Here is a 23095-nt window from a genome sequence, read left to right on the forward strand (position 1 = left end):
AAATGTATAAAGCATTGTACCTAATAAAAAATACAATAAAGCAAATACGAAAAAAGGTTTGCAAATAGGAGATTTTACACTTCAAAGCAATTTATTTCTTCAGTGAATACCTTAACCATTTTATATTATTTAAGTAAGTACCTGAACCAGTTTTTTTTAAATCAAGGCTGTTACGTATATTCACGAATAATTTCAATAAATCAGCTTGTGAGACAGATCATTAATTTGAACTAAAAGGGTAATAGCATTTCGGTAATTACCATTAAATTCCCAGAAAATGGTTTGTACCTTTTATATATTATACGTTACGTCCGGTTAGTGAAGTTACCTCGAGTGACGTAGTTCGTAACTTTCTCTATATGCCTCGCACCACTGCTGTACGGATGCAATAACTCAAATTAATTTTGGCAAAAATATAAGTAAGTAAGTACTAACTTTATTTTTAACACTTTTTGTAGCATCGATATTATAGAGAGGTACATACGTTCAGTATCGCCCTGAATTTGGCCGTGTTGGCAGATATGTATACCCAGGTACTTCATACACATTTCCTTCCCCTTACCACACCCTTTAGCCTCAAAACAAGTCCGATTTGGAGATGCTACAGTCCCACTGGCTGTGCGGTATTTATATTTAAAATTGGTAGAGGAAAGACAAAATCAGACTGAAGGCTGTAGAAATAAGATTCCTGGGGTGTTGTTAAACCACGTATTAACGAGAATTCGAAATAAACATGGAGTGTGTGCTAAGACGGAGATGTGTAGAGTTAGTTTATTTTCAGACAGTTACAAAATGAACCCAAAACCACAGGTTGAAAGCGGTCAGCACGGTACTACTTCTACACAAATAAACACAGTCACCACAATCTTCACATTTGCCCTGAATATGGACATAGAAAGGCTGTTTGAAACGCTGGATAAATGAGAAGAAAGCAAAACACGGCGTAACACCATATAATCAATCTTTGCAAAACGGACATGTGTTCTGTGATGCAATTGTGATAATAATCTAGATCGAGATTACGTATCTAGAATCTAGATTAAGAAATTATGAAAGTTTTATAATAGAATCAAAACCCAAATCGTACGTTCACAACGCACGTGTTATACCGTTAGATAAACATAATTATTATAATGATATTCAATTTTTCTTATCTAATAATACTTATATCTTTAGATAAGAAAAATATGAAAGTCATGAAAAATTTTAATGTTCGCCGATTTGCGAGGAAGTCAAATTAATGTGAAGAAGGTTTAACCTAACCTAACCAATCCTTATCATACCTGACAATATTCATTATTCTGACCATTTAATTTAATCTATGAATATTCCATACAAGGTGTTATATTATTTGAACGGTTCTTTTCAATAAAATAATACTGACAAAAGCATATAATAAGTACCTACAAACTAAATTAATAGTTTCCGAAAACGTAATCAGCTCAATATCTTTCCCTTCGTCTTTAGTGTAAAAAAATTCTCAAAATGGTCCAAATTGGAAATGCCATAGCGATGCTGAAACTCTTATCACATAAAAATAAAACGATTTTTCTTATCACATATCGTATTTTTGACATGCGCACCAAACCTCAGCTGTGGCCTTTGATATCTGACGTGCATCAGTCGATTTCAACATGGCCACCTGACCACTTGTGCGGTTGACGTCCCAGTCCCCAGTCTTCACACGACTTTTATCGTAAACGCAGTGCTCCACAGTGTTGGTGACTGCGAATTAAACCAACCTCCGTCCTCCAGCTACACGAAAAACTAAAATTCGTTAATCCCACACGCTTTTAAATGGGTTTTTATTACACAATTTGATAACCCGTTTCTCTTACGAATTCGCATCGAGATATATTTTTCGCGCGCTAAGTTTGTTAGATAACCGTGTCCAGTAATAATAACCAAAGGCGAATTATATTATCAAAATGAGTGATAAAGAAGTTCATGTTGTGAAAGTGGGTTCCAGAAAAAGTCAGGTGAGACATTTCTACGTTTATTTTTCAATCAAAATTTCGATGTTGAAGAGGTTTGACGTTACGGTTATGCAATTTTCTCAAAACCTTTTAAATCCGGTTTGGTAGCACGAATGCTGGCTGCCAATGAATTGGCATTAATCGCCAACGTTTCCACGAGTATTCTAGACTTCATTTTGCTTTAATTAATAACGTTTACTGTCATATTATTGTAATTATAGTTGACCTACGACCTGTCATTAATTTTTGCTAGCCTGTAGTTCCATTGACATACATACTTACCTATTGGTTTTATTTTATGAAAACTTGTAAATCAAGAACTTCTATGAACTAACTAACTAATTAATCATCACGCCGTTTCCCTGGAGGGGTAGACAGAAGATAGGCCTGCTTATAATAAGTCACGTTTTATTAGGCTTAGTGATAATTTGTAGGTTAGATCATTTTAACCTTTTATTCAATATATAATCCCCATACAATCCTTGCTTCATTCTCATTAATATAATATCTTCCAAATTCTCAATCTTGACGTAACCCTACTCAAGTATTAGATTCAATTGTTCATGCCATGTCTTTGTGAATTCTTTTCTATTCTCCTTATACTGTTTCCTCCATTCTACGTCTCTCAAACTTCATCATCTAAGTGTCCCTTTCCCAATCTTGTTCATTGCCTACCTTTACATTTCATTTGACTTCACATATGTAGTACGGTTGTTGTAGATGATTTTATCACACATAAACCTTAAGAATCTCATTTCTACAGGATTGTCTACTTGTGTCCTTCCTCTACCAGCTCCATACCTCACTGATATGTTAGGGTTGGTATCAGAGATCCACTGTGAACTACTAGGCTCGTTTCTATAATAATCACTAGTCTTTATGATGTAAACAATAATTTTGTGTATAAGCATTACAAAATGTTAAATACTTTCATTACCGCCCTGGTGAAAGACTACCATTTCGAATTAAAACCTTGCTTGAAATCACTTTAGCTGTCTTAAGTGACCAGTTATGAATATCCGGATACTTCCCAACCTTCCTATTTCACAAATCCTTCCCTCGCCGCTTCTTTAAGCTTCGGAAGATACCCCAATTAAGAATGACGTAACACCACTGACAAAAAAAAATAAAATTTAAAATTCAAGTATTATTATTGTTTTCGAAATATTGGACCGGTCAGTGGCTGAGTTGGCATCGTGTTTGGGTTCCGTCTAGTCCTCCATCACAACACAAGCAACACTTTCCGCTTAATGTGGTGGTAGTGGGAGATTTTCAAATATTGTCAGGTTATTCGTTAAGGCCCCGCATACCTTTCTACCGATTTAAAACAAGTTTCTCGTTAACTCTTTAAGTTTTAAGTTCCAAAAAAAAAGTTATTTTTTGAAGATAATATTTATACATTTGTTATGCCGAAATGTTAATTATATGAAATTCCCTCGATAGAAAAAAATCGCAAAGTAAGCTCCGAAAATTATTTAAAACACGTTTTGTTCTGTTATTTAATATGTTATCGCTATGAGAAAATTAACAGTGTATCTATCTAAAGCAACTAAAGCATTTGTTGATAGATTTTTGCTCTATTTCACCAACCTAACCCGGGAATATTTGCCTTTCTTTTAAAAAATAAAATGGTTGTGTATATCTGATATAGATTGTTAAATCCTGTGTTGCTAAATATTTCTATGGTCCAAGTAACCTTGGCCGTATTAGACAAAATTAATTACAAATTTACCAATGGACACACATTAATTCAGGTTCACCTTCTGTTCATACAATGAGACTATTACCATTGTATCATATTTGTTACTAAAGCTTATTCGTTCCATATATCGACAACAATTCAAAGTCTAAAATACATATACAGTGGTACCTCTGCATACGAGTGCCCCAACATACGAGTTTTTCGAGATACGAGCCGGCGAGCGAGTGATTTTTTGCTTTGAGTTACGAGCGAAATTCAAGATACGAGTTCGGTTTAGCAGGTCGGCCGGTAGCACGCGTGCAAAAAAACCTACCCGTGCAAGCCCTTCTCATCCTCGACAATGCCCCTGCTCATGCACCAAACCTCGAAGGTGACATCCTCGAGGAGTTCAAATTTATAAAGGTTCTCTACCTACCACCCAACACCACTCCTTGTTAGGAGGTTATTTCTACAAGTGAGATAAAGGAGATCTTAGGAATGTGGGAGAGAGTTTCACAGTTCGTGGAAAAGAAACACCCAGAAAAAGTTGCAACAGGTCGTGCATCTGATTTTTTTAATGACACTTGCCTAACTTATTTCCGGAACATTCTGAGATGGAGGAAGAAACAAACCTCCTTGGACATGTTTTTTTCTAAACGGCCTACAGGTGAAAGCGAGAAAAATGTAGCGAAAAAGGCAAAGACCAGTAAGGATATCTAATTTATTTACATTCTCTTTTTTGTTTTTGTACAATAAATATTTGTCATTTATAAATACGTTTTTATTATTCAAAACCACGTAACAAAAATAACTGGGGTGACATTTTGGGGGTTGGAACGGATTAATGGTAGTCTAATTGTTTTGTATGGGGAAATCTGCATCGATATACGAGTAATTCAAGATACGAACAAGGTTGCGGAACGAATTAAACTCGTATGTCGAGGTACCACTGTATAGAACTAGCTGACGTGTACCCGGCGTAGCTTGACTATTCTCTACTTTCTATAAATACAATATGCATGGATTATATATATAAAAAAACTTCCGGAAGAAATTCTCTAAATGATATTGATAACCCTATCAAAATCCGTTGCATAGTTTAGAAGAACAAGAACACAAATAGTGACCTTTTCTACCTTTCAGGGGAAGGCAGAGAAGATGGACTGCCTGCCACACAACCCTGCCTTGGCATACACTCTTTGCTATGTACATTTTCTCATGTAATATACTCTTGACATAACTTGTGCTCAAATACTTGATTCACTCTATCTAACCGTGTATTCCTCAGGTGTCCATGACTTCTTCTAGCATTAATTTTTAACAACACAACATTCCCCAAATTACCGACAGTTGATACTTTTTTGCGGTAACCACAGACATAGGAATTAATAGACGAGAAGATAATGGCGAGGGGTAAAATCAACTGTTGAAGAACGAAGGGAGTAAGGCTGACTGTGATTCGTCAATAAATCAATCTGACAGTAAATAGGCATCTCGCATTATAATATCACCATTTAGTTCTTAAAAGTAAAATCTGCTTTTGAATGAATAGACATTTCTACATGGGAGCGCAAATTACTCGCCACGTTATGAACTAATTTGCGAAGTCCAAATTCGGCAAAGTAAGGCAGCTTCTATTTTCAGAGTCGTAGTTAGTTTCAGAGTATTTAGTTAAGACACTTTTACAAATGTCTCATAATTTACTTACCCCAGTAAACAACGATGAGCACACTTGAGAATCGCTACATTGTGATGTGATAGTATATGTTTCTAAAACTGATCCATATAATACGGTGTGAATAAGCTTAAAATAAAGTAAAATAATGCTTACTTATGGAATGTAATACGACAATTGGGTTTATTCTCTTTTTCACATCTATTTTTACAAGTTTTCATATCACAAGTCAACATTTTGCCGTGTTATTTCGTAAAATGAACCGATGATGCCTCGACCATAGTTCGCACAAGAATGATGACGTCACGTTTTCAAATTTCACTTGAGGCCATATGCGAGCCCAGCCGGCTCAATGGAACCGGTATGGGGAGTGGGGATAATACGCTTTTAATCACTTAGGGCAGGTCTACTAATATTCATATGTCTATGGCGGTAACCAAATAAATAATTAAAAAAGCTTTACATAATGTTGTCATGCAACAAACAGAAAATTATCCTAATTGATAAAGGTATCACACTTGTAACAGTGAAAGTTTTCAATTTTTCACGGTGGACAGCATTAATATTTTTTTCATTTCATAGTTATCCAGTAATGTTGGCCTAGGTAGGCATTCTAAGGAAGTATTTGTGTATTTTTTAATTAATTTATTGTTCATATATAATATGTTCAAATAATTTTTTTTAAATTGTTTAATTAACACATGCTTGTGTTACAAGCATGTGACTGAATTATCATGTGACTGGCAAGCATGTACGCCTATATACTTATGTTGTAATACACACTTTAAATGTTAATTTTAAACTTGGCCTGGCCAACTTTAAGTTATTTTTTCAGGCAAGGCCAAAACCCGTATTTTATGGAAAATATAATATTATTGTCAAGTTAATCTACTTATTTAAAATCTGCGTTATTCTCTTTTGTAGACAACAAGAGTGTGCTACGTACTGTCAGTATCGAATGAAATATTTTTTGTTATTGATAAAGAAGATAATACTAATAAATCTAAATGAAACGTGAAACAGAAAAATAAAAAGATAACAGTATCAACTGCAAATCTAACCTGTGATCTCTGTCTTCATCTTTAATGATATATTACATCGATTGGTATAACTTTCAAAAGTTATTAAAAGAAATGTTGTTGTGTCAATAAATTTTTTAATATTTTATGCTCCCAACCGTTTGGAGCCAGTTAGATTATGGCATCCCCAATTGGGGTATGTTATGATGCTAGAGGGTAGAGGGGTGGGAAAGAGATGAGAAGAGGAAGGTGGGGAAGTACCTGGCTGTTCAGATATGGTCACCAAACATGCCTATAGCCATTTCCAGCTATTTCAACCGTTTAGATTCTGAATGGTGATCTAGCTTTAGCCGTGTTTGGTGACCAGATCTGAATAGTTAGGCACTTATCAACTCTCCTCTCCCCCATTTCCTTCCCTTCCCCACTACCTTCTGCCTCACAACACACCTATAATTGGAATATCATAATCCCCAATCCAAAAATTACGAACCTAAATCACCCTGTTTTATAGTGTGTTTAGCGATTAGATCTTTACAGCCAGGTATTCGCACATACTTCTCCTTTCCCTTTTTCATTACTTTCCCCTATATATCGCACACATTCTAAATTAATTAATTAATTAAAATTTCATTGTGTGCATATCATTAAATAACTTTTACTTTATTTTAATGATTTATTTCATTGGAATGTCATTAAATGCAATCATTTAGAATGTGTGTAAAAAAATATTAAATTTCTGGTATTTGAACATTAAAATTAATGTGAATACCGCATAATAGTTTATACTTCCCAGAGCCATTGGAACTATGGAATCTCCAGTTTGGGCATGTTGTGACGACGAGGGGAAAAGGTTACAAAGAGGAAGGAAGAGGAAGTAGTCCGTTTCGTAGATTCTCTTAATAAACAGATTGCAATCTTTAGAACACAGGCATCTTTTTTTAAATTTTTTTATATTAACTCCACACAGGAGGCCCTGAATAAAATAATTTCCCTCAGGGCCTATGTCATCTTTGGGGATGCTGTGTGGAGGATCTTTTTGTGGAGAGGAAGGAGTGAACATGGGTCTTGAAGAATCCCATGTTGTAGGAGGGAGGAAACACAGAGGCCGGCAGTTCGTTCCACAGCCGAGCTGTTGAACTTAAGAACGAATCGTAGAAGCGACCGTTCTCATGTGACAAGTGTCAACTGTGTACAAATGTTGGGCGCGCGTTTGGCGTGTATCCCGACTACGCACCGGTGCCGAAGGGATCAATGACGCTAGTTCCTCAGAGCATCTTCCATTGTAATACCGATAGAACAAGGACAGCATACCTACCTGACGCCTGTGCTCTAAAGATTGCAGTCCGTTTGTTAAGATTGGGGAATCTATCAAACGGACCGCCCGTTTTTGCAGTCAAGGGTTTTTTTCGGGTATTTAGGGGCTCCGGACCAGAGATGGCTGACAAATTCGACAGTAACGCGCACTTGCGATTTGTACAGGGTGAGCAGTTGTGTACTATTAAAGTATCTGCGGGCCCTGTACAGTACGCCCAGCTTCTGAGAGGCCAACTTTACTCTGGCTTCGATGGAGCCCCCGTACCTGAGCTGGTCACTTATAGTTACACCAAGCAACTTCCCGGCTTCTATGTTTTTTCCCTCCTAGTTGTCTTCAAGACCCATGTTCAAGCCTTTCTCTCCTCAAGAAGACCCTCAAATCTCACATCCCCAAAGATGAAAGAGTCCCCGACAAAAAAATAACTGATATTTACTTTTTGCAATGACTCGAAACTGTATCGTTCAATTAAAAAACCTTCTTGACTGCGTTCTTCTTCAATGTGATATTGACCGTGTCTCAAACTTTGCCAAAATAAACAGCCTAAGCTTCTGTTCACCTAAATGCAATATCGTCTCATATACAAGATCAAAGAATCCGTATGTTTTTGATTATGAATTTAATGAAGTTATTTTCGAATGCTCAAACCAAATCAAAGATCTTGGGGTTATTTATGACAGTGAATTAACTTTTCACCAGCACATCAACTATTTGGTTAGCGGAGCATTCAAGCTTCTTAGCTTCGTAATTAGAAATTCATATTCGTTTTACAACGCCTAAATGCTGAGGCTATTATATAACACACTAGTCTTAAGTAAATTGGAGTTAAATTCAATCATTTGGGCCCCGCACAAACTAACGTACATTTTGTGCATTGGAAGAGTTGACAAAAATTTTCAAAGAGATTTATTTTTGCGTCTATGGATATCCTTGGCTATACCCGTCTATTTATATCCTGGGCATGACCAAGTATCGCTCCTTAGCAGTGGCGGCTTTGTTTATTTGCAAAAACAGTATAAACCAGAACATTGCAATATCGATAATTAAAATTTACAAAAAAGTAAATAACAAATACATTTACAAGTGGGACAAAGAAAAAGTTTCAAATTTAGGTTTACAATGTTAAGTCTTGAATAATAATATTTCACGTTTAAATACGTTGTAGGACATGTGGAAAATATCCACATTTCCTGCGAGGCAGTTAATTAACCTAGTGATTCTTCCCAAGGGCATCACCATTCGTAAGTTAGTTCTGCACCTAGGAAGAATCAAAAGCCTGTGTTGGCAGCCTCGTGCAAAATTATCCGGTACATAGAATCCTATTTTAGCCAGAATTTCTGGTATTGATACTAAACCGTTTAGAAGCTTATACGCTATCAGGAGTAATGCAACATCCCTTCTGGAACTAAGGCTGCATACACCCAGCATTCCCAAGATAAATGCTGTTGGAAACAGCCATGGGTAATAAACAAACTCTCTCATGTAGAGGTATCGTAAAAACTTTTTTTGTATCTTCTCGAACATTAGTACATTGACAGTGTCCTCTGGCCCCCATACCTGAGATCTATTCTCGAGAATGCTAGGCACTAAGCTAAAGTAAAGCAGCCTTATTACTGCAAGGTTGTTCAAGTCTTTCGAATTGTGTATGACAAAACCAAACATCTTAGTGGCTGATTTACAGATCTTTTCAATACGAGCGTGAAATGTTAAGCGAATGTGGGAAGGAGACGAATAAAAGAGGTTGTGAAGTCACAGGGTTTATTGAGTCAGTGTAGTTGCGAAATGAATTCGGACTGATGCTCACGCAGTTGGTGGATGTAGTCGACGGTGAATTCTCCGGGTCGAAGATCCACCAACGATGGTGGAGTGTCGAGGCGATGGCTCAACACGGCGTTGGTGGAGACCGAACTTGTAGATGTAGGGGAAGACGTTGAGTCTTCCTAGTACTCCAGTGTGAAGTAAGAGAGCTGAAAGTATGATTGACCTGGTCGGCAGACAGAGAGCGGATGAGCGCGCTGCGCATGAGGCGCAGGCCAAGTAAGATATCACAAGGCCAGGCGCTGTTGTAATCTCGCGGAGTCAATAATTATTCGTAGCCTCTCCTTTAAGATCGTGCAAAGCCGGGCGTAGTAGGTCCGTGGCCCATAGCGACGCTGTGATGTTGAATTTCACTTAATACTTTCATAGTATTACTTTTATAACTCTTATTGGCTTTGATTTTCGATGATATTATTATCGGTTCATAATAATTGTTTTTAGATTGACTGAAGTTTTCTACTCTCGTAGAGCTAGCCGCCACTGCTCCTTAGAGACACGTAGAGGTATTGCTCTGATTAAATATTTTTATCTTTTACTAAACGGTTACATATCTAACAATGAGATTCTGGCTCATACGAAAATTTATCTGTAGTTTTTTTTGGTACGACCATTTTACATTTTCCGTTCAAATAAAACTACAATAACAAGTTTGTCTGTTCAATTCTAATCAAATCAAAATGTATGTTTGAATTCACGCCTGCTTACGTCTGACACTATTGTTTTATTCAAAGTTGAATTAAATCTTTATTCTAACATCAAAAATACAATACCAAACTGTTTGCAGACAGTGTCAATGATTTGCATAGAATAGCGAAAGAGGTTATAGTAATAATGTTTGTTTATTTCAGCTGAACAGAGCGGTGATTGCAATACTCTGTCTGCCATATAAAAGCGTACATCTAAATAAATTACATGATATTAAGTTGAAAATAAAATAAAACATATTTAGCACTTGTACTACGGTGGCCTGAGGGAAATTCTCCATCTATGGTGTAGGGGTGCCCTTGAGGTGTTTTTGCACAAAAACGGCGCTATGCAAGTCATCCAAGTATTATTATTATTATTCTGAACATGGCCCGACTCAAGTATTTGATTTACATGATTGTGCATTCGTGATTATAAAACGCATTTTAAAAATTGGGAAAAGAAATTTTTATTACAGCATCCAATATATTTTAAAAATACATCTATTGAATTTCACTTTTGCTCTCGGGAATGATTGAATGTAAATCTTGGAAGCAGAAATTAATCCGCTTTGACATCCGATAGAGCTGAAACTCGGCGGATGGACTCATCGTCGATCACAATGCATTCTATAACTTTAAGTGGCAATCGCATACACATACGCGGACATAAATACATTTTTCTGAAATCGCAAGACATCACAGCAGTAAATATACGAAATAAATCGGTCCTACCCGATCGGCATTTGGCAAGGTTGTTAGTGCGGTTGACTCAAGTCCCTGGAAAGGAAGGTACAATCCTCAATCGAACTAAATAAATTTTTTTTACTTTTAAAATACATTTTAAAATAGAATTCTTTTAGTAAATTTTTTTATTTTTTTTCTATTTTATTCTTGCTGGCTTCTGTGCATGTATATTGGCATTTTTATTTATTTATATGTATTGTAAGAAAAAATGATTGAATGTATATTGCACGGTAATATAATTAGAAAGGACACTTGAAACACAGCCTTAGGCAATGAAATGACCCACTTTAATGCTATGTAACATATTCAAAAGTGTTTACACCGTGTCCGGTAACTCATAGTACAAGCGAGAAACTGGTGAATTCACATCACATACTCAAATATACTTTTTTTTTCAATCTGAACATTTCGATTTACAAAAAAAAACTTGTGTTGCCGGGTCTACGCTTTAAGGCGATGCCATACGTAGTAATGCAAAATCATGTGTTTTTGGTTTGAAAATTTGGTCGCCTAGAAATGTTTCAGATGCTTTAATTAAATACTGCGAGTAGAATACATCTTGGCCTTTGAAATAATCGAGTATTTTTTTATATAAGTCTTTTTATAAGCTCAGAAAAAAATAATGTATAGGACTATGAAAACTGCTTTAAAGCTCAAAATCTACTTATGAACCCATTTTCGATTATGATTTTATTGTATAATGTGGCAAATTAAGAAAATAAATATTTATGCCTGAACATCCACAAAATAAAATAAAAGGCACTTTTTGGCCATGTTTTTTTCTTGCATAAATCAAAACAGGCGGATGGTGTTAAGCGGGAATTTAAACCTTATCGCCATCTAAGTAAGGGTTGATATTGATAGCGGCTCAATTTAAAATATTACAAGACGTAGTGCATCGCCTTAATATATTTTAAAAGCAGCTGATATTGACAAATACCGATCGATTTAAAAAAACTCCAAATTTGGACTCGATTTACTCGAAAACCAAAGCACAAATCAAAAACCTCGTACCTCAAAATCGATCGATTTTTCCTGCTTGTACAACGAGTTTCCGCACACTGTTTACATATTATATTATTAACAAATACCCAATACTTTTATTTGTTTTATTACGGGACTTGTAGGTCGCACAAACATTGTGTGTATTGATGCAAACATATAAACTTCTGTCAGTTATTAAAGAACATCACTGATAGACTTTGTTGCAACTCATTCCTTTCAATATCCCTGCCACTAGACTCTAAAAATTAAGTCATTGATAACAATTGAAAAATTAATAACATTTTAAAAACATTACAAAATTATTGATAATGCGTTTTTAAAATATATTTGGTAATAAAAATTCTTACATTAATATAAACAATGGGTATATCAACCAGTGGCGGCCGGTGGTCAAAATATGTGGGGGTTAACCGGAGTACCACATTAAGTCAGAAAATAAATAAAATAAAGGTACATAGCTATTAATTAAAAAGTTGATTAAAAATGATCGATATAACCTGCAATTATACTTCAAAACTTTCGCAGAGCAAGAAAGGTAGAGCAGACAATGCCCGAAAACGGCGACAACTGACTAAACTGATAACAGCTAATCTGAACATCACTCATCTCTTAATGACATGTTTTATCTTGTATGCTTATATCGAAGGAGGCTGTAAGCGGAACATTCGCTGAAAAAAAGCAGATGGTAAATTGAAGACACGATATCGACAAGAATATCACAGTTTTTTTGCTGGGCGTACTGTACAGGGCCCGCAGATACTTTAATAGTACACAACTGCTGACCCTGTACAAATCGCAAGTGCGCCCTACTGTCGAATTTAGCAGCCATCTCTGGTCCGGAGCCCCTGAATACCTGGAAAAAACCCTTGACTCTGTGCAAAAACGGGCGGTCCGTTTGATAGATTCCCCAATCTTAACAAACGGACTGCAATCTTTAGAGCACAGGCGTCAGGTAGGTATGCTGTCCTTGTTCTATCGGTATTACAATGGAAGATGCTCTGAGGAACTAGCGTCATTGATCCCTTCGGCACCGGTGCGTAGTCGGGATACACGCCAAACGCGCGCCCAACATTTGTACACGGTTGACATTTGTCACATGAGAACGGGTCGCTTCTACGATTCGTTCTTAACACATTGTTTGCGGGAGACGCTTAAAAGCGTCTTTTGCGTACTGTTGGTAGAGAGCGGGAGACGCTTAAAAGCGTTTTTCGTATTTGTACACTATTGGTAAAGTGCGGGAGACGCCAAAATGCGTTGTAGGTACACTTAGAGTAACAATATATTACGAGTAACGTATGATGTTGGTTACTCTGTGAAGTAAAAATTATGCGTCAGCTCTCGTGACACGTGTACTAGGTACCTGGCAATTCGTGGAATTGAGTCGGGTGGCCGGCCGACTGTGGTCATAAAACATGCACTTGAAATAAAATAACTGTAAGATAAATATTTCGTTTTTTTTAAATCTTTATATTTCTTCATTGTTAAAGCGATATTGTTTCGTTCACGACGTTCTCTATTTTCTTTTCCGTCTACATTCCGCTTTAAAAATTTCGTACAAAGTATTTGTGTGCTGTGCTCGAAAATTTATTTGTTACATAATAAAGGGATATTTTTTCATAAAAAATACCCTATAAAATGGACTACGGTAATGATAATCGATTACAATAAATATATGAAAGGCATTGACCTAGCAGACCAATATCTTTCGTATTATTCTATTTTACGAAAAACCACTAAATGGACAAAAAGTCTAGCGATGTATATAATAAATTGTGCATTATTCAACTCATTTGTTGTGTACAATTCCGTAATTTCTTTTACGGAAAATAAAATATAAACAAGTTTTTAAGGAAATCGCAGAGCACTGGCTGATCAGATTTCGTCAGATAATAGTCAAGACCCGGAACCAACACCATCAACATCTGGTATCCGAAAAAAAATCTTCAAAATCTGATCCTCCAGGAAGACTATCGATGGATATGCGAAAACATATATTGGAAAAGATTGAAGGCCCTGGTAAAAATAAGAATCTGCGAAAGCGATGTCGTGTGTGCGCGGTACACAAAATACTTAGCAAAACCCGGTACGTGTGTAAATTCTATGATGTACCTTTACATGAAGGGAATTGTTTCCAACGATTTCATACTTTCAAACAATATTAGTGTTTAGTGGTGTGTATTTAAAAAAATATATATACTTTGTTGAATGTGCATAAAATGACTAAATAGACAATACGACAAAAGTGCAGTTTTTTCAATTTTTTTTAATTTAAACTTATATATCGTAATTGTTTCTTCAAAAATATAAAAATTTGTGACCAGATCATGATAAAAAATTTCAAATAAGGTAAAATACTGAAAATTTTATTTAAATTTGATCAATAGTTCAGAACTTATAGTTATTTTACATGAAACGGAATTTTGCGCGCGAACATGATAAAAATTGCCCGCTTTACAGCGTAGATTGATTAAAAAACCCCCCGCAAACATTGTGTTAAGTTCAACAGCTCGGCTGTGGAATGAATTGCCGGCCTCTGTGTTTCCTCCCTCCTACAACATGGGACTCTTCAAGACCCATGTTCACTCCTTCCTCTCCACAAAAAGACCCTCCACACAGCATCCCCAAAGATGACATAGGCCCTGAGGGAAATTATTTTCTTCAGGGCCTCCTGTGTGGAGTTAATATAAAAAAAAAAGTTTAACTTTCTACTGAACAAACCGTTCCTTCTGATGTGGTGGTAAAGCTCCGGACGCCGTCCTTGATATTGTAATATTCGCAAAGAATAGTATGTACCCATGCTTTCGACTGTTCACAGAATATGCGAACAATGCAGTCAAATTTTGGATCGCAATCAAAAATGAACTGCTACAAACATAGGCACAAATCACAGTCGGTCTGTTAATAAGTAGGTGTACCTTTTATATGAGATATTATAACCGAAACGAATTTCATAGTGTGATTAGCCATGTCGGAAATTTTGTTGGTTGTTCGGCGCTCCGGAGCGCATATTAGCTGGCCGCCACTGATATCAACTACTTAATAATAGAGCTTGCCTTTTAAAGGAAGCTTCATTGATGCTAAAAATGTCAATATCCGAATTGATTCTCGTCAGCAGCAAGTTTGCTCTCCCCACAGGCATGACCATTGGCAAGTTAGTTCTGCAGGCCGGGAGATAAAATAGTCTATGTTGTTGGTGACGTAGATAACCATCGGGAACATAGAAATGAATGCTCTCCATGATGACCGAGTTTTCAAACCATCCACGAATCAGTCTGAAGAAATGTGTAGCAATGCGCACATCCCTCCTGACCCGTAGATAGTTCATTCCGAGCATACCCAAAAGAGAGTCATTAGGATAGAGCCACGACTCTCCAACATGAGAGAATACTTTACCTGGTGTGGACTCCAAATTACTGACCCACTTTCAAGTCTACTCCTTACTAAGGAATTAAATAAAACTATAAGCACCTGGTTATCTCTAAAATTCCTTGCAGTGCGAAGAACAAAGCCCAGAATTCTCAGTGAAGTGAGACATGCCGTCTCAATATGAGCATTATGAATACCATTCACCATATCCAGAATGGCTTGACTTGTCAATTCAAGACAGGCCCTTGAATTTTTTGGTGTAAGTCTTAGGACGGGCTGTTTCGAAGAATATCTTCAAATTTCAAAGTTAATTTTCCAGTTCTGTGAAAGATTTTTTCAAGTTCTGTTATTTTTTCAGTTTTTTCATGCAACTAGCCTATGATGATATAATAACAGAACTTGAATAGGACTTTCACAGTACCCGGAAATGAATGTTGAAATTTGATGAATTCTTCAAATTCTCCGAAACAACCCGTCCTTAATGATTTTTGTTAGTCATTACGCAAGTAATATTTTGTATTTATGTGGCAGAAGTTGTGAACTCCATCAAAACCTTGTTCTTATCTTGACTTGACATTATATTTATTGTTTTTCGTGCACTATTTTTGTCATAACTGTAATTTTATTGTTTAATTATCCCATATTATTGTATAATTTCTTCTTGTGTTTACTTTGTGTACAATGTGCGAGTTGCTAAAACATAGAAACGAGTCCCGATCAAGGGAGTTATATGGTGTGGTAGCCCTCTATCCCCCATCCTTGAAGAAGGTTCCCGTTTTTACCTGAAGGGCGTGCTTTTGAAGATATAAGGGCTGGAAGATTCGCCCTCTAGAAATTTATAGAACATTCGATAGTATTTGAGAGCTTTCCACAACGTTCCAGAACATTCTGGAATGTTGTAAAATGTTCGGGAATAGTCTGGAACAACCCAGATCATAATGAAGTAAATACGGGATTACAGGCCGTTTCCTAATAAACATTGACAATACATTGGTATCTCTAAATAGTATAAAACAAAGTCACTATCCGTGTCTGTCTGTTTGTGCGCTTAGTTCTTCTAAACTATGCAACCGAGTTTGGTGGGGGTTTTCACTATCATTTAGAGAATAACTTCCGGAAGGTTTATATATATACAATACATGAAAATTATATTTCTTGAAAGTAGAGAAAAGTCGAGCAACCCCGGGTACACGTCTACTAGTATGTTATAATTGGACAAAGTCTGTTAGTAAATAAATAAATGTATGATTGTAAATGCAGCAAGGAATCTGGGCTAAGACAGAGTTGTTCAGCGGGCCATCAACTCTACTTTAAAAAAATAATATATATATTTTTTTTATATTAACTCCACACAGGAGGCCCTGAAGAAAATAATTTCCCTCAGGGCCTATGTCATCTTTGGGGATGCTGTGTGGAGGGTCTTTTTGTGGAGAGGAAGGAGTGAACATGGGTCTTGAAGAGTCCCATGTTGTAGGAGGGAAGAAACACAGAGGCCGGCAGTTCGTTCCACAGCCGAGCTGTTGAACTTAAAAACGAATCGTAGAAGCGACCCGTTCTCATGTGACAAGTTTCAACCGTGTACAAATGTTGGGCGCGCGTTTGGCGTGTATCCCGACTACGCACCGGTGCCGAAGGGATCAATGACGCTAATTCCTCAGAGCATCTTCCATTGTAATACCGATAGAACAAGGAAAGCATACCTACCTGACGCCTGTGCTCTAAAGATTGCAGTCCGTTTGTTAAGATTGGGGAATCTATCAAACGGACCGCCCGTTTCTGCACAGAGTCAAGGGTTTTTTTCAGGTATTTAGGGGCTCCGGACCAGAGATGGCTGCCAAATTCGACAGTAGGGCGCACACAAATTGAATACTGCACAGGAGTCCTAACTGCTCCCAACCGTTTGGAGACATTGAGACTATGAAATGTCCAATTAGGGTATGTTGCGAGACTGAAGGTAGGGGATGGAAAGGAGATGGTGTAGAGGAAGGTGGGAAGGTACCTGCAACGTTTCAGTTCTGAATGATGGTTTTTTTACGAGGGCGATATTGAGAATATCTTCCATTCTAGAACTGTAAGTGGAATGGGAGAGGGGATAGGAAAAAAAAAGGAAGGTCGGGATGTACCCGGCTGTTCAGATCTGGTCCTTAAACATTTTGTTAATTGCTAAATAAGTCATTTAACAGTTTTTTCTTATTTGTTTCAGCTGGCGCTTATACAAACATGTCACGTTATTTCTTTACTGGAGCAACTAAATCCCGACAAGAAATTCGAAATCGGTAAGCATTATTTTTTTTTATCAATAATTATTAAGGTTAAACGCAACGCTCGTTGTATTCTACGTGTTCACAGATGGTGTTAATTAATTAATTTTGTTTAAATACGCTTTTGCAAGGTATTGCTTTACAATATTAAGACAAATCATTTGTTTGCGCCCGTATATGCGCAATATGAATATGAATCAATAGTTTTGTTCGTTTAAAGACTTAATTCTTTCGAGAAAGGCACACAAATACAATATTTTACCGATGATTCAATCCAATATTGTATTTGTATGCCTTTCTCGATAGAATTGAGTTTTTATATGGACAAAACTATTTATTCATATTCATATTGCGTATATGAGGGCGCAAACAAATAATTTGTCTTAATACTGGAAAGCAATACCTTGCAAAAGCGTATTTAAACAAAATTAATTAATTAACGCCATCTGTGAACACGTAGAATACAACGAGCGTTGCGTTTAACCTTAATGTCACAAACATAACCAAGGACGGATTTTTTCACAGAATTTGAACAATTCATCAAATTTCTAAGTTAGAATTCAAGTTCTATTCAGGTTCCGATATTATTTCAACACATTTTTCACAAATTTAGGAGGCTATATTATATTGGATAAACGACACCCCTGCCATAGGTAACTCCAAGTGGTTCGCTCGTTTGGTGACTTAGCAGGGGTGCCCGGATTCATGGGAAGAGGTTTGTCTAGGTCTTGACCGCAGATGCTTTTGGCCACCTATTGTGTGGCGGGTCGGACTGGGAGAGACAGGTTGAGGGAGACCTTTCCAAACAATCCGTCCCAACGAACTAACCATCACACAGTTTCACATAGCCAGAGAGGACAGACTGCAAAATAACTCTATCCCGGCACACGCACTTGCTTCATTCACGTTTTTATATTTTTTCATACATACTCTTCTATTATTTCTCATTAGACTCTTTTTTTTTATTTCACACCTATTAAGGCTTTTACATATATATATATAAAAAATATTTACGAAATTATACACGAAAATAGTGCAGGAAACGACTATTTAAAACAATTGCAAAAAAATAAAGTCAAAATATAACTGAACTTGATCTACACAGCATGTAGGCACAAAACATAAATAATCCAAAATATTTTTTTCTGTTTCAGTTGACAACATTATTATGTGTTAGTCAAATTAAATACCTTTATTAAAATATTCCACTACTTGATGAAAAAAACTTCAATAGGGTATGCTTATATATTGAAATTGATGTACTAAATATATCAACAACATCGTAGTATTTGTTTCCTAGCTGTTGAATCCGTCGCATAGGAGTGTGATATTGGGACGTTGATGTAGAATTGCTACAATAATATGATAGGTACTGTCTTGTAACCGACCTGCTTGGAGTATGAAAAGAGATTACATATAATAAATCAGGGGTATCATGATATGACCTGACTCAAATATTTGATTCTCTTCATTGTGCCATGTCTTCCACGGGCTTACCCGACTTCTTCTAACATTAACTTCCTCATTGTATAACTTCCATGTACTCATTTTTTCATACATCTGCTTTACGTGCCCAAATTATCTAAGTGTCCCTTTATTAAACTTAACCATTACGCTTAAATTAGCACGGAATTCTTACCGGACCTCACACGGACGTAAGATAAGATCGACCTGTACATAAGGGAGTGGGAAACAAACAAGAGTGGGGAGGTGGGGTGGGAGTGTCGCTTCCAGTGATTTGTCAATAATAATAACGGCAATATAAAATAAAGTAAAAAAGATACAATATTAAGTAAAATAAAAATATAAAGTGATGTAGTTTGTTCTCATTCCTCCTCACTAGGTATTCCTGTACCGAGGCGGACTGTAGCTTGTTGTATTTGTGTTGATCGTGATTTCTTCATCTTCTAATTTATTGGTTCCCACAAAATATAAAATAAATTAAGCAAAAATTATTTACGTTTGTTGTCTGTAGGTTGCGTTGGGGTTACTTCATAAATTTAATGATTTCCTCATCTTCATGTTTAGTTAGCCATAATTTGATGTCTTTTTAAACTTTTCTACATCCATGGTGTTTTTAATTTCAATAGGAAGGGCATTATATAATTTTATAGTATGGAAATAGTGGTTTTTCTGGGCGAAAGATGTATTTAATATTGGAATGATTAGTAGATTTAAGGATTTCTTCCTTGTAGTGTAGGTGTGTTGTTCAGTAAGGTACTCATATTTTTCTTTAAAATTGAGTAGTGCATTTTTTGAGTACAATTTTATAATGCTGAAAACGTTAAATTTTTCAAAAATTTCTTTTGGAGTCCTTACGGGTACTTTCAGGATTATTTTTATTATTACTTTTGTGTTTTAACGAGCTGCTTCATGTGAAGGTTTGAGGCAGATCTCCATCCAATAATGCCATATTCTATGCGTTATTGGCAAAGAGCATAGTACCACTTTATATAGATCATTTTTATTTAGTATATTGCGTACGTTTCTAAAGTAGTACATGAGCTTTGTAAGTTTCTTTGTAATGCTATTTATGTGAGTGTCCCATCGAAGATTTTCATCGATTTCAACGCCGAGATATTTTATGTTTCTGGAAAAGTGTTATGGTGGGGCAGTGACATGATTGCGTTAAGTTTTTTCCTTGACAATCATGTATTTTGAGAGCATAATCCTCAGCTGGTTGTCCTCTGGCCGTTATAGAAAATGTTAAGTATTTCGTTTTGTTGACATTTAGTGTAAGTGAGTTTTGTTTAAGCCGTTTTTGCAGAAGTACAAGCCCATGTTCAGCTTCTTTGTAATTGGTTACCTAATCACTTTCATTAACCTTTTGAACGCGTTAATTTGCTCCGTTTTATCTATACCCGTATGCGGTACATATTTTCAAATACCTATGCACGCAGTTAAATGTAAAATTATAGCATTCTGGCATGATTTATTGGACTATATAGACAGAACAGATTATTCTCCACAATTTGAAAACAAATCCTCGTATGTCAACACTCTTAGATGTTTATAAAAACAAAAACATAAAATTTCACACAAAGACGTACCGTATCTTTTGAATGTGGTCCCGCCATTCACTCGGCGTGTGTGTACTTAGGTGATAGACACAAGTGGGACACCATGATCACTTATCATTTTTAGTTATGAAAAGTTGTGAATGACATACTAGTACTAACGCCATCCGTTGACAAAAATGTAAACTAAAGGACTAAATGGCGCGAAGAGGTGCACTTGATTATCGATCTTTTTTTATGAAATACAATTTAATTTTTGAGAAATTCTTGTAGATGTCAGCATCGTGATAGTTCTACGAATGTCCAAGTGAGCAAGAAATACATTTATGACGAACGAGTTCTGGAATATCGGCCGTCAAAGTTTCCGTATCAACTGTTGATACAGCCACGTGTGAGTATAGACTTTTTGCCGTAACAACAGTTGATACGGCCGCGTGCAAAGAGTTAAATAAAATAACGGTGTCATCGGCAAAACAAGTTATTAATTAAACCAACAGTTTACAGGCAACTTGTATTGTAGAATTTCGCGTGAATTGCTCGCTGTGTAATACACATAATTAACGATTCCAAATCGAGCTAACAGATTTTCAGCTTGTTTCCAAAATCGAATATTTTGTTACAGTAGACACTTTTACAAATATTTACTAACTTACTCACCCCAGTATAAATTAACATATTGTGAATTATAAGAGAAAGCCTTGCGCAGAAAAGTCCCACAAGACTGCACTACAAACCTTTACCTTACTGTAGCGAACTTTACTTTGCGCAGGTCTGGTATTTTTATGTGCATTCGTCAGAGCTCAAAGTACGAAAGATTTCATGGTTTGTTTAAGACATGCTTGAAACTTCTTGGTGCCAAAAAAGGTGGTCACGTGGTTTGCCTCCAGCTCTTCGAAATAATATCCAGATTTTGCGTTAAGACATGTCTTATGTCTTCTTTGGTCTGTGGTATCTCCTCATTTTTAACACTGTCATACAAAATAAATTTCAATTATAGTCATCAACATACGCCATGTTATTCACTGAACAGATAAATGCCTAGAAGTGTGGTCTAAATCGAATTGAAACAAAACTAATGTCACCGATTTACACAAGACATTTCGACTCCTAAGTCCCAGACAGACCAATGAAATTGATTTTCTGTTTAAAGAAAGAATTTAGATTTTTAAAATGTTTGATAATTTTAATAGGAATTAAGGGAAAATTGATCTTACTTCGGGCACGTAGAAACGCCCACAATTCATTTTTTTCGGGTTATATCTTCAGTGGCAACAACAAACTGAAAGACACCAACCCAAAATAATTTCACAGCGAAATGATAAAAAAAACATGGCGTCTCTAATGCCTCTTTCAACCGCCTGCACAAATAACTTTGTAAAGCTAATCCGTAAATTATTTCAAAATATTTTGTTGTTATTCAGGCATAACACTTGAGCCAATAAAAAATATCAAGCAAAAATGCTGAGTAAGCATTAATATTACTATGTTTGCAGTTTATTATAAATAATGGTATATTATTCGTATCTAAATTGTTTTCACTATTTACTGAACAATATTAATTAGCATAATTATTTATGAATTAAAATACAGCATTCAATAAAGCTGAATTAAATATTTTGAAACAAAACCGTGACTTGTGACTTTATTATCATCCGTGTGCTTTTTTAAACTTCAAAATGGCAAGCAACATCCACCCTAGGGTTTGGTCACTATCCATGTGGCCTTTTTACCACTTGTGTGGCTTTGTTACCATCTAGATGGCTTAATAATCACCTATGTAGCTTGGTTATAACCCGTGTGGCTTAATACTATCCTCGTTGCTGTTGACCACCCTTTCTTTTACCACTCCTGTGGCTTTGTTTTTTTTTTTTTTTTTTTTTTTTTATTTATTTGGGAAAATCAACAGATTATTTACATATATAAGAATAAACTAAATAATAAAGATAAAATCCAATAACAGATTTTCACTTAAAATTATAATAATAATAAAAAATATTAAAACAAGAAACTAAGGGTTCTGTACCCGTGGCCTGAGAAATTTACAAAAAATACAAAATTGTAAATAATAAATAAAAAATAATAACAGATCTAGGAACACAAATAATATACTAATAACCAGCTAAATTTCAAAAATTTAAATTTAACTGATATACTAATAACCAACTAAAATTCAAAACAAAATGTATTGTAAAATTTCAACACAGCAGCAATCAATAACACTACACAATAGCAATAATAACAATATAATAAATGTATACCTACAACTAAATTGAACACATGAGTATAAATTGGAAGGTAAGTAACTGGAAAGGATTCAAAGCAAAAACATGATAACTTCAAGTAGAATATTTAAAATTATTTAATGTTAGTTATTACATATCTTTTAAAGGTTCCTAAATTACTTGAGAATATGTCCATATCATTAAAATTCTTATTAAATATACTACAGGCTCTGAATATAAACGCATTTTGTCTTATATTAGTAGAAGATTTATGGAGATGAAAAAGTGATTTTTCTCTAGTTCTAACGCTCGG

General features: G+C 35.8%; 1 protein-coding gene across 1 annotated transcript in view; it reads left to right on the forward strand.

Moving 5' to 3' along the window:
- The first annotated feature begins 1639 nt into the window (after positions 1 to 1639).
- Hmbs (porphobilinogen deaminase-like protein l(3)02640) overlaps positions 1640 to 23095 on the forward strand; it is a 42465-nt gene continuing 21009 nt past the window's right edge. Inside the window, exons 1-2 of the mRNA XM_089649726.1 lie at positions 1640 to 1979; positions 17486 to 17558. Of these exons, the coding sequence (XP_089505852.1) occupies positions 1929 to 1979; positions 17486 to 17558 (124 nt within the window). The 5' untranslated portion in view covers positions 1640 to 1928. The remainder of the gene's footprint in view (positions 1980 to 17485; positions 17559 to 23095) is intronic.

Source organism: Hesperophylax consimilis, chromosome 30 (assembly GCF_061612785.1).
Source record: "Hesperophylax consimilis isolate HC1 chromosome 30, BYU_Hcon_1.0, whole genome shotgun sequence".
NCBI classification, from domain to species: domain Eukaryota; kingdom Metazoa; phylum Arthropoda; class Insecta; order Trichoptera; family Limnephilidae; genus Hesperophylax; species Hesperophylax consimilis.